At 46.9% G+C, this 13,278-nt stretch overlaps 1 protein-coding gene across 2 annotated transcripts in view; it reads right to left on the bottom strand.

The window, feature by feature from the left end:
• Window positions 1-1,405: 1,405 nt before the first annotated feature.
• Window positions 1,406-13,278, bottom strand: part of TRADD (TNFRSF1A associated via death domain) — a 175,873-nt gene continuing 164,000 nt past the window's right edge. For both annotated transcript variants that reach the window (XM_086947674.1, XM_086947675.1), the window contains exon 6: window positions 1,406-2,295. In XM_086947674.1, coding sequence (XP_086803800.1) covers window positions 1,985-2,295 — 311 coding nt within the window. In that variant the 3' untranslated portion in view covers window positions 1,406-1,984. The remainder of the gene's footprint in view (window positions 2,296-13,278) is intronic.

Raw genomic sequence — 13,278 nt, 5'->3', positions numbered from 1 at the left:
GTCGATGTCAGGAAGGAATCGCTGAGTCGGAGAGCACAATGGGTTGCGAATCCTCCTATGGTGTCTGTACTGGCATCAATGCGAAAGGAACTCATGCAGCTGATGATGTCAGAAAGGAGGTTGGCCTCAGAGCTGGTGCTGAACCTGAAGTGGGTTCAAGGGGCACAGACAGCACCAAGGGCAGACCTGCCGGTGAAAGTCTGACTGGAGGTCCCTCTGAATCTCTAGGGCCCGAAGGCACACCAGCAGAAACCTGTAAAGCACTGAAAATGTGCCTCCACTTGCTGCATCATCGCCAATGGACAAGGAAATTTGGGTTGCATTGAAACTAGGCTCGGAATCAGTTCTAATGGAGATTGGGGGCAAGACAGGGAAACAGGATGAAACCCTTGCATGAGTTTGAGAGTGACAGATAGGAAGAGCCCGATTCCTACTTAGATTTCTTAAGCTTCTTTTTTGACTTGCATGAAGACTTCAACAGCAACTAAGAGCTGCCACTGGAGCAACATTGGAAGCATTAACGGGCCCGGACATTCCTTTCAACTAATGTTTGGTGACATAAAGCTTATCCTCATGGTCCCGGATAGCCTTCAGGTTCATATGGGTGAAGCCGTTATAGGTCCCGGAGTAGTGTTCCGACCGCAGGCACAACAGACATACCGTGTGAGGGTCTTTTACAACTTCTGTTTGTATCTGTTCCTGCAGGGTTTAAACTCTGTCGTCTTGGAGGTGACATCTTCCTTTGCACACTGAAATATTTGCCATTTTAGGTCAAGATGACACTAGACAAGACTAAGCAGTAACCCCGGATCTGTGTGGAAAGAAAGAAACTGATCTAGCATGCATGTGTGGTGCCTATATGAGGCTCTGTTTGTCACTTCTGGATCGGACGGACGTTGACGCAAAGCCGCAAATCACCACCGATCAGAACAAGAAAGTACTGCTTTGAAGTTTCCGGATCCATCCTCATGCCTAGGAATATTCATACGGTGAGGAATCTGTGATCAGAAGTATCCATCAGAAATAGTATGTATGACTTTTTCTAATTTTGGAAAGAAGAATTGTTGATTCCATGTTGCTGGTTATACTCACGTGAGGTTTCACAGATCCTACAACAAGCACATTTTGCCCTCTTAAAGTCCCAACTAGTTTCAAATGAGATATCGCCTCTAAGTAAGCAACAAAGTAACTAAAAGAATAACTTGTGAGCCTGGCCAAATCTTTTACACAGGGAATCTGCATATCACAATAGTGCATTGACCGCATTTTATAAATTCAACAAGCGCCAAACATAAAGTGATGCGTGCTGAACAGGTCATTACCAATGCAACTTTTTAAAGTGAGTTTAAAAATACTCGTTTGTCTGCTGTGGACTACCTGGTATGTGCCCTTTTAGAAATAATACTTTTTAGGTTATTATTCAATAATTGTTCATGATCAAATAAAAACCATAAAAAGCTGATTAGTACAAATATGTCTTCGGTTATGATAGTCTCTTCTTTTCTGCAATTAGCTCAAATGTGTATTCTCATTACAGTGTTCTTCATTAACTCTGGTTGTGGTCCCATAAAAACACGTTAATGTTTGTAATATTTTAAATGCTAAATCTTAAAGGAAAGGGTATGTGCCAAAAAACAGGTGGATCAAATGTGAGCTTCAGGAGATAGTGCAAATATATATTTGTCCAGAATTGTTATGGCAAAAGGTGTATACTAGCTGAACTATGCAACAGCATCTCAAATACAACCCCTTTAGTTTAACAGAAGGAAATGCTGGTGGTGTTGGATTTCCCCATAGGAAAATGCAAACTGCATTTACGTTGGACGACAGTAGTGCCTTTAGGTACTGCGCGATTTAAAATAACTGAAGTCGCCAGTTCCATCAACACCACCTTCAAACTACATTAAGAAAGAAAGTCTTCTCCAGCATAATCAGAACAGTTATTCTCCAAGACCAGAAAAGCAGAATGTTGCCCATGGCCGTCTTACGATGAACCATCCTCATTTGGATGAATGCCCAATAGTTCTTCTGCTAAGCTTGTGAGGCCAGTATCCTGCAGGGCTGAAACAAGTCTTTGCAACGTGGCTTTCTTGCCTTCGGACTGGATAAACTTGAGAATCATCTGGTACGCCTGCTCATACAACCCTTCCTTTTCATGTTCATATGACAGGTTTTCTATGACGGGATCTCGGAGGGCGCGGCAGGTTTTTTGCAAAGACCGTCCCACCTGTTTCCACTTTTTCCCCACCAACTTTGAAAACTTCTGATGATCTTCTGAGGTGAGTGGTCTGTCAACTACAAGAAAGGACAGAGCATTAGAAAGATCAGTCCTGACTGTCATAGTGTAACTGCATCACCAAAGCTTGAAAGAGAAGACTAAACAAAGGCTGAGAGCTTATTCACTGCTCTTAAGAGAAGACATGCAAGACACCGACAAAAAACACATTCAGTAAAAAAAGAAACATTTTAATTTTAGTTACAGCAGAACAAGAAGAAAAGTGCATTACACAACAAGTGAATTTCCAAATGCTGGATCTCATCAACCATGTGCCGGGAACCTATTATGCTATATTTAAACTGCAAGTTACTCAGATAATCAAAGCATGATGTCAACAAATGATGGAATATCGACAATGCGTATATGACACTTTGAGCGGCTGGATACCCTATCAGGTGATTAGTCACGCTTTATAAATCCTGATTGATTGAGATGTATTTATGATGGGCGGCTTCTTAACTGCTCACAAAGCAACTTTATTATTGGCCAGCTCTGAAAAGGTGGTAACCAAGGGAAATATAGAAAATGCCCCATTTGGACCACTTTCTAACTCCTTGTGGCAGTAGAGGTGACAAGGCACAGCAGCTTCCGATGACCTTTTCATCTCTGCCAATGGTGGCTAACATGCACTGTGATTTCCAAAGGCCTGCTTTCCAATTAAGGACTATCCCCCAGAGAACAGTACTTAGTAGCACCATCCATATTAAAAATATTCATGAGCTTGGTTATTGGTACCTATTTCCTCACTGAGTAGGTTTGTTCCTTCAGGATTTGCCAAAATTCAAAGGAGGTGGTGCAGCGCAGCAGCCATGTTGACAGACCTTTTCATAAAATGTTTTATATCCATACCTAAAAAGTATAGGAAAAGAGGAAATGAAGCAGAGGACTGCCTGTGATGGCACTCCTTTTCTAATAGGAACGTGTCAAGGTTTCTGGAACTAGGCCACACGAAAAGGAACCTCGACTTTGGGAAGGCATTAGCTTAAAGCACTAACGTTGTTGCATAAAATGGAACCAGTCCGTGCAATTTCCAATTTAAGCGCCTTGTGTCAGTGATGGAGGATGCAGCCTACATTCTGAAAAAAGATAATCTGGTTTCTAAGGAACCTGCAGTGTTTTGAGTTAAATTAGTTTTACAGAAGTCTGAGCAACACCAACAGTTTAAATGTGAGTCACTTAATAGCTCTCAGTGCTAATTCTATATTCTTCCAACCCCTCAAGCAAGTACAACCAGATAGCAGCCTATTAGCATGGCACAGCAAGACTGCTGGGAACCTTTGTTTGAGGTTCTGATAAAGAAAAGTTTGTTCAATTAATCAAAGCTGCTGGAAGAAGTTATTCAATGCATTTTTCATCTTTCGAAACCTTAACGGAAATCCAAAATCGTCTTGTGTACATAGCTGCCATGCTTTCAGACTGCATATGTGTGACACTTTCAAGTAGGGCACAAGTCCTAAAAAAAGAAGTGGGGGGGAATAACCAGGTTAGGCAGTATGCAAATGAAATAATGATGAGTGCCATCACAGCCCATGATGTCGCAATGTGTGACATCAGATATTAAGACCTCAGACTTATGTTTATCAGCATATAATGAATACATTTATGTGCGTTATGAGATTTAACAAATAAGATTTGGCGTTGGTGTTTTGACAAAAAAGTGGCACAATCCCGACACAAAATCTGGGCCTTGACTAATACATTAATTTTTTTAAACCCTGCCACAAAGAAATTGGCAACAAGGAGAAGCAAGGTAGTAGATCGTCAGTAGTAGATCAGTATCAGTTATGCTTAAATGGTTGCCAAGTCTATGCTTTAAAATATTTGATTGGGTTACAGCATCAGTTGTGAAGGTGCCCAGTAAATTTCAGGGAATGGAAATAATGGTGAGATAACTCTGGTGGTTAATGCACTTGCTGGAGAGATGTGTTTTGTGAAGTCCCAGATTTGAATCAAAGTAGTAGAGAAGGTAAATGGGTCTCCTACAAAGCACATCATTTAACACGCAGATGTCAGATTTGTAATTTATGTAGATGGTAAAGTGGGTTACTGCTTTTAACACAAAGATCCTTTTGTTACCTGCAGTTCATAAATTGTAATTCTTCTACTAGACCACAGTGAGGTATAAAGGACATGCGACTCCTACACCTTGTATCCCTCACTGTCTCAAGTAACTCAACTTGTGCATTGATTTACACATATACATGATTTATTGTCAATGTATATTGTGTATGTTACATAAAGAGCTCCGACACCCTGCATTGGGTTGCATAGCGCTAAAAAAGAAATAATATAGTGCTATTAAAACTGTTATTTATGTAAATACTGGGAAAGACCAACACACCTGATATTCTTACAATGTAAGCATCTCTTATATACAGGGACTCAACAAAGGCAAAACCATGGCTCTTTTAAGTACCTGTGAAGAGATAACAAGCTGTGTGCCTTTGTTTCCCCTGCATGGCATTTACATTTAAGTGTGAGGTACCAGGCCATCTCCAGTCCGGATATTCAAATAAAAGGAGGCCTGATGGCCCCTTAACTTTGGTCTAGCTGGAGGTGAAAAAAGCCCCCTCACTGCCTGCACGTTGCTGCTTGGAATCGTAGGCGGACAACTTGCAGGCTCTGCTGAACGTGTCTGGTGTCTGAAAATTACACAGGGACCAGTTCAGCATAATTTTGTGGGACCAACCTATTGGTAGGGGGACGGCGTCCACCTTGTGAAAAGAGTGGGTCCACATGTACCCCTCCCCGACTTGTGCCCAGCAGAAGAGTGGGGGGGGACAAGGGTAACCAAAATGAGTTCTCTCAAGGGCCCCAAAATAGTTCCCAGGGAAAGGAGTCCCAACCCACCCCCCAAACAGCCATGGCTCCCTAGGGTCAGAAGGGATAACAGTCCCAGGGTTAGCAAGTGTAGCTTTGGGAGGGGATTTGATTTCCAGTGGGGAGGAGGGATTAGCGGTCATGACCCTTGTCTCTTTAGGAGACTAACAGATGGTCCAGGATACCCCTCTGCCACTTAACACTAAGAAATACGGGCAGAAGGTGACCATCAATGGGAGGGAGGTAGAGGCTCTGAGAGACACAGGAGCCATCGTGACATCCGTGAGGTGTCAGTGAGTGTCTGACAAGCAGGTCATTCCCATTGTACTCCACCCAGTAGTTGCAGCTGACAGCTCAGTGCGCCTCTGCAAAGAGGCTTGTGTTCCCTTTGAGTGGAGGGGGGGTCTCTGGTCTAATGGAAGTTGTTGTAAGTGAAGCCTTGCCTGTAGACTGTCTGCTAGGTAATGACCTGGAGAGTTCTCCATGGAAGGATGTGGAACACCAGACTCATCTGGAGATGTTGGGTTTGCCTGCGTGGATCTGCGTGACCACGCAGGCTATGGCAGCCAGTAAGGGTGATTCAGTAGAACTGGAGCCTGAAACAGTGACCCAGGGACCTGCCAGGAGAGGAGGGGGCGCTGGAAACCCACCCCGGATGTTCCCACGGACCAGGAAGGAGCAGAACCTGAGGGGGATGCCCTGGAGCCTATCAGGGAACAAGTGGCCAAACTGGGGGACCTACCTGAGCTGACCCATTGGCAGCAAGAAGGTGGCCCCTCCAGGGAGGAATTCTGCAAGGCGCAGAAAGAGTGCCCTTCCCTCATTGCTGTGTGGCAACAGGCTGCAGACCAGGCAGCAGGTGGAGAGTCCAAGGATCATCTCATTTACTGGGAGGATGAGTTGCTATATGGTGAGCCTAGGTTCGCTGAGCCCGGTGCAGCCCATGTGCTGGTGGTACCCGAGCGCTTCAGGAACTTCCTAATGGGTCTGGCTCATGACGTGCCTCTCGCAGGATATCTGGGGCAAGACAAGACCTATCAAAGGCTGGTCACCCACTTCTTCTGGCCCCAGATGAAGAAGCACGCCGGGACGTTCTGTAGATCTTGCCAGACATGTCAGGCGAGTGGCAAGAGCAGAGGGAAATGCAAGGCACCTCTCCAACCCTTTCCTGTGGTGAGCACCCCTTTCGAGTGGGTGGGCATCGACATTGTGGGGCCACTGGACCCCAAGGCAGCCTTAGGCAACAGGTTCATCCTGGTCTTGGTGGACCATGTCACTCGGTACCCGGAAGCTGTCCCTCTCAGGACAATCACAGCCCGTGGAGGGCCATGCATTGATGGGGATCTTTTCCCGTGTGGGGTTCCCCAGAGAGGTGGTATCCGACCGGGGTACCAACTTCATCTCTAGGTACATGAAGTCTCTGTGGGAGGAGTGTGGGGTAACATAAGTTCACCACTCCTTACCACCCTCAAGGAAATGGGTTGGTTGAAAGGTTCAAACGCACCCTGAAAAGTATGATTATGGGCCTAGCGGAGCCCATGAGACAGAAGTGGGACGTCTTTCTACCATGCCTGTTGTTTGCCTACAGGGAGGTGCCACAGAAGTCCTTAGGGTTCAGTCCCTTTGAACTTCTGTATGGCCAGCCTGTTCGAGGGCCTCTCAAACTGGTGAAGGAGGGGTGGGAGAAATCCCGTGGGAAAACCCGCCAGGATGTGTTCAGCTATGTGCTGGCTTTCCGCAACCAGACCCAACGCTTCAGGAAGCTCGCACAGGAGAACCTAGAAGCAAGCCAGGAAGAAATTAAAAGATGGTACGACCAGAATACCACTTAGGTCGAATTTCAACCTGGGCAGAAAGTGTGGGTGATGGCACCAGTGGAGCCTTGTGCGCTCCAAGACAAGTGGACTGGGCCATATGAGGTGGTGCAAAGTAACCTACCTGGTTAACTTGAAGACTCCCAGGCAGCCCCTGAGAGTCTTGCATGTGAACCTTCTCAAACCCCACTTTGAGAGGTCTGAAGTGACAATGCTCCTGGCTACTGATGCTGGAATGGAAGAGGAAAGTGAACCTCTTCCTGACCTCCTGACAGCCAAGGAGCAAGACAGGTCAGTGGATGGCGTGGTCCTCTCGCACACCCTGACCCCAGAACAGCAGAGGGACTGTCGCCAGGTGTTGGGTCAGTTTGCCTCCCTGTTCTCCCTGACCCCAGGTGTCACCAATTGGTGCATCCATGATGTGAACACTGGAGATAGTCTGCCTGTGAAACAGAAATTTTACAGGGTAGCTGACAAGGTCAGGGACAGCATCAAGGAAGAAGTTTCCAAGATGTTGGCGCTAGGGTAATAGAGCCCTCCAGCAGCCCCTGGGCTAGCCTAGTGGTCTTAGTGCCAAAAGCTGCTGCGCCCGGAGCCACTCCAGAACTCCGGTTTTGTGTGGACTACCGTGGGCTCAATGCAGTGACCAAGATTGACGCACACCCCATCCCCAGAGCTGATGAGCTCATGGATCGGTTGGGAGCTGCCCAGTACCTCAGTACGTCTGATTTAACTTCAGTGTACTGGCAGACTGCCTTAACTGAGGGGGCCAAAGAGAGGTCTGCGTTCTGAACGCCAGAGGGGCACTTCCAGTTCCGAGTCATGCCCTTTGGGTTGAAGAACACCCCTGCCACATTCCAGAGACTGGTCAACCAGGTACTGACCGGGCTGGACGAATTCAGCGCGGCATACCTGGATGACATTGCTGTGTTCAGCTCCACATGGGAGGAACACTTGCAACACCTCTGTGAAGTGTTGAAGGCTCTGCGAAGGGCAGGCCTCACTATTAAGGCCAGCAAGTGCCAGATAGGGCAGGGATCTGTGGTGTATTTGGTACACCAGGTGGGGAGTGGCCAGGTGACGCCCCTACAGGCGAAGATTGATACTATTCTGGCTTGGGAGCCCCCCTAGGACCCAGACAGAGGTGAGAGTCTTTTTAGGTCTCACCGGTTATTACAGACGATTTGTCAAGGGGTATGGCACCATCGTTGCCCCCTTGACAGATCTGACTTCAAGGAAGCAGCCCAAGAGAGTGAATTAGACCAAAGCCTGTCAAACTGCTTTTGATGCCCTGAAAACTGCCATGTGTACAGCACCGGTGCTCAAGGCACCTGATTTCTCCAGTGAGTTTGTAGTGCAGACAGACGCTTCAGAGCATGGTGTGGGAGCAGTACTCTCACAGATCAATGACGAGAGCTGGGACCAACCTGTAGCTTTCATTTTCTCAAAAACAGGATTTTAAGGAAATTTTCTCTTTGTTATGATGATCAGTATTCAGGAGGACAGAACCCATACAACGTTGGGATTCCCTGTCTGTTAGGTAACTGTATTGCTTACACTGTTTTTGCTGTGCTTACTCTTAGTAGTCTTAGAAAGGCATGGTGACCAGCAGTGTATCCACATCGGCAGTAGGGCAGTATCCTGTTTTTGAGAAACTTACCATGCTGTATTGATATGTGCTTACCATTTCTCGTGGAAGTCTTGAAGAAGTCTCATTGTAAGAGACGAAACACGTTGGCTGGCTAAGAAGTGAATCCTTTTGTGTTCTTGGATTTTTCTTGTGCCGAAACACTTTAATAAAGAACTTGAAAAAGAAAGTCTGCAAGAATTTGGATCCCTTTTTTACAAGACTGTGCATTTGTACATGTACTATGGACATTTGAGACTAAAAAGACAATATTTTCTGGATGGGTGCAGATTTCTTATTGTATCTTACGATTTTGGGCTTTGCCCTAGACGGAACAAACGGGGTTGTGTTCCTTGGAATCACAAGCACCATCAATTTGAATTATAAGCCACAGGTGAAAGCAGGTGCAATTTGTTTTACCTAAACCCTTGGTGTTTTTTTGTATAACTAATTTACGTATTTCTATCTGCGCCCTGAATTTACAGAACGCAATGTCGTGCACCAATTAAACCGATTGCTTTCATTACAATTTCTGACATTACTGTATAATTACTAACCCTGGGCGTAGGACTACCCTACGCTCACGGAGCGTGTGTAGTCTGCGCTACGCGAATTGCACGTAGCACAGTGCAAAAGCGTGTAGCGTAGCATAGTGGGCATTTTTTCCTTGCTCGCGGGCCTCAGCGTCAAGTTGGCGACAGCTAGCGAGCAAAATCAACATCCCGGCAAGACTTTTTCCTCGATCGCGATCATCAACATCAAGATGCCGACCGTGGAAAATAAACCTCCCGGCGAGATTCTCAACACGGGGAGGTCAGGTTTCTCATTGCGAGTAGTCACGTAGGCTCGCGACCGCTCGCGATGAGAAACTACCAGTCTGCGCTGACAAAGCTGCAGCTCGAGTACAAATCTACTCGAGTGGCAGAAAACGACCGCTTGCACTGTGCAAGATGCCGTTTGCAATGATTGCAAAGTGCGGACAAGCATCCGGCACTGTACAATCAGTGTGAACAGAATTTTCCCTATCGCACTACGAGTTCGCGTAGTGCGATGTGCACTTCGCGTAGCTCTAATACGCGAACTACGCCCAGGGTTAATAATGACGAGCTTGGTAGTTTATTTTAGTCAAATTTAATTATTTAAACTTGTAAGTTGTGTAGATCGCTGCAGAATGAGCGGTGTGAAATGGAAAAAAAACGCATGGAAGCGGAATTTTAGTTAAAGTAAGATCCACCTGTCGGCGATGAGCACAGTCAATTAAGGGATGACCTTTATGAAGGACAGCGGCCTGCAGCTCAAACGGAAAAACGGAAGTAGGCACAGCTGTTTCACAATATTTTTCAGAAAGAGGCTGATGGTACTGGTTTGACGTTTCCTGAACCGCACGTCTGCTCCAATGTCTCCTCTATCCGCAGCTTAAATGACGCATGGAAACAATCAGCTGATGGGCCCAAGCAGACTGGTGACAATATCATACATTAACGGCAGTAGGGCCGGAGAATGGGCCAAAATACGTTATTCGAACGTCTGATGCGCGCCACACGCCACTTGGTAGGCCATGTGTACTGTATTGTAGTTGAACTTCTATGGCACTTCATAATCCTGCATGGTTGCTAGTGTTGGCATAGAGTAGCATATGTGGGAAGCATCTTGGTGTTGTGAGTCAGTGATCAGAGTGGTGCCCTTGTCTATATTCAGGAAGCTGCGCCTTGTAGGGGGTCCCTAAGAATAGGCTTGTTTATACTTGGGCCTACATAGCTGCCAAGGTTTCAGATTGCTTATGCGTGACATTTTCATAATTTCAGTTTAATTATGAGTGACATTCAACAACTATGAGTGACACTTTCTTGCAAGCAAACTCAAGCAATGAAGATGAGGGAAACATATAAGTATCGGAAATTATACCCATTTCTGCAATAAGAAACTCTAAGAACAGGAGCCAAGATGGCGACCGGAGCGGACGTGTAGGCTCTCGGCTCCGCCAGCCCTTGTCTCCCGCACCATAATCCTGCCTGCTATCCTTCTACACATCGCCAGCGGGATGTGCGCTATGCTGTGCTGACTCCGCCAGCGTTATTCCGGTGCCTCCGACTGCCCGGCAACCGCAGATATCCCGGGAATTACTTCGCTGCCCTGGACCCCGGCTTGAACCTCCGCGCGCCGCCGGCCCCCTGGGCTCCGTGACGGCCGGGCTGCCTGCTTGCAACTGGAGAGGGGACAGTGCCGCCTTCACCTACGGCAGAGAAACTCCTGTACAGACAGCCAGGATTGCACATCGCATTCGCTTTGCAGCGCGAGTGCGTGGCGAGGTTGAGGGGAGGTGAACCTCCTTGCTGGATACCGACGGATTGCTGCTTCGACCCCATTGTTGCTTCTGCCTGGTGTTGGCGAGCCCCCCCCCCTCCATCCTGACTACTCAGCCGGGTCGCTACGGCTCCGCGTGGGAACCGTGAGCCGAGGGATGACCCTGGAGTCAACGTGGGCTTAAATTGGGGATCGGTGCTGCTTCGTGGACCCCCACCCCCAGCTCTATTGTTCCACTATCTACAAGATGGCGACGCCTCTCATAGGGCAGGCTACAAGCTGAGGAAGTTATATAAAATATCTCTGTGAAACTCACTCCCACCACTATTACCTACTGTCTCTTCTGTGCAGTCACCACAGACTGCATCAAAGGCAGCTTGTTCTATTCTTCGCTAGCACCGCCCCTCAGATAGCAGTGCTGTAGAGAAATACCCAGTGGAATAAAAGGCCTTACCAGCCTTGACTACTACAATCTATGCTTTGTATGTTTCCATTACCATCTTGTTCGGTGGGTTACTGTCCTGTGGGATGTACTGTTTCAACAGTATACCCGGCAGAATTAAAACATTACATAAAAAACACAAATACAAAAAAAAATACAAAAAAAAACACAAAAAAAAAAGGCCCCTCAAACAACAGCAAAAAAATAGCAATTACAATACCAGTGAAACTAAAAGGGCACCACAGCTATATAATGTTGTAAATGGTAGCAGTGAGCAGGTCCAATACTAAATAAAATACAATCATGCCTCCTGACTCTTTATAAGCAGCAATACACACTTTGTGCCCAGTTGAGCATTCTACACGTGTCTTTCACCAACTTTCAAATAACAAAACAAACTGCCTGACATGGCCATCATTACTTTTCTAAATTAGTCCCTCAAGTATTAAATAAGCTAAGAGTGGCGGAAGCAGTAGGGCTCTTAATTACCGTGTCTGGCTGCCTTCCTTCCTCATAAAGAGCCATCACTTCCCGAAATATGCAGTGGAACAAACCTTGGTGTTACAATAACCACAATAATTTTAAGGAATCAAATTATTTTTTGAAGTTTATATGTATATTCACGTTGCTTTATAGTGGGCCCTAAATAAAAGTAATACAGTGAAGATTCAAAGTGAGTCCCAAACTTACCTGGCATTGTGTTCAGAGGAGCGGTGCTTCTGTTCTGGGTGCCACGCAGCTGACCTGCCTTGAGACTGTCAGGGCTTGCTGGACAGGAGAATCCTTCTCTGTCATGTTAGGAGTGGGGAAGTCCTGTGTGAATTGTCTGTGGTGAGTTGGGCTCAGCTCGACCTGTGGCAGACAGAACAGGCGGGCTGGGACAGGAAAGGTCTGCTGAAAACGTGATATTCGGGGGCTGGTGCGGCAGCTTGTAGGCTGACAGAGTACCAAAGTGATTCTCCGGTCTCGCCGAGCGACGCAGCGCAAGCGCAGCCCGCTTGCGAGACTATTGTCGTCTCTTTTTCTTCGGAAGCGGGGTGGAAGCTCCACCCATGCTTCAGATTGGCGCGCGTCAAAAATGAGCGCTTTCTTTGGAAGGGGGCATGTTTGTTCCCTCCCTGTCTCCTGCTTGCCGTGCCTGCCCAGACAGGAGATGTGCACGCGCACAGCGTCTCTTTTGCTCGCGGCGTTGCAGCATGTATATAAATAAACAAGATAAGGGTACAATATCAGAAAGGGAGGGTTGGGACTGCTTTCACCGGTTTCCACAAATTTGCAAGGAGAGAACCCCAGCTGGTAAGATAGGCGCAAGGACGCATTCATGTTTTCTATTTTGAATAATACATGTGGAGCATTATTTACTGGGGCAGCTCGGCAGTGTGGCGGACCCGTGATAACGAAGCATACCCCGCAATGTATGAAGGCTCCCCGGTAACAGGACTTGGTGTGACAGGGTGGGTAAGTAATGGGCGATGGAATGCTCATGTTTTGTAACATTGCACATCATGTTGGTCGCGACGGTGTCCCTTTCAAGTGCCTAATTGTACCGGATTGGTTGAATACAATGTTTCCTGGTTCATGGACAGCCTAATTAGGAAGCTCAGCTGCACTCAACTCGCAGGCGGCAGCAGGAAATGTTATTGTGCGTGCTGTTGCAGGCAGAGAGACTCAACCATGTCTCTTGATTGTTTACTTTAGCCCTGGAAGCTGCTTTCCTCAGCAGCATGCTGCTTTCGCTCTCACACTCAAAATTACTTAAACGGCACGGCTTACTTAACAGGCCTGCACGCGCTGTGTGGCTTTAGTCAGCAGGCACAGCTGAGAAGTCATTTGTTTTTGTTCACAGGTATGACAGTTTGATGACGTGATACAAATACAAGAGTGCAGCCTTCTTCCTGGTTTCCCCTTGTACCCCCGTCCCCTGTCCCCCCCCCATATATCTGTATATTTCTGAGATGCCTGCATTCACTGTCCACTAAATATAGCAGTGTCA

The sequence above is a fragment of the Lissotriton vulgaris genome, chromosome 12 (genome assembly GCF_964263255.1).
Source record: "Lissotriton vulgaris chromosome 12, aLisVul1.2, whole genome shotgun sequence".
In the NCBI taxonomy this organism is placed as follows: Eukaryota; Metazoa; Chordata; class Amphibia; order Caudata; family Salamandridae; genus Lissotriton; species Lissotriton vulgaris.
The sequence above is the reverse complement of the archived record's forward strand: the minus strand, read 5'-3'. Positions and strand labels throughout refer to the sequence as shown.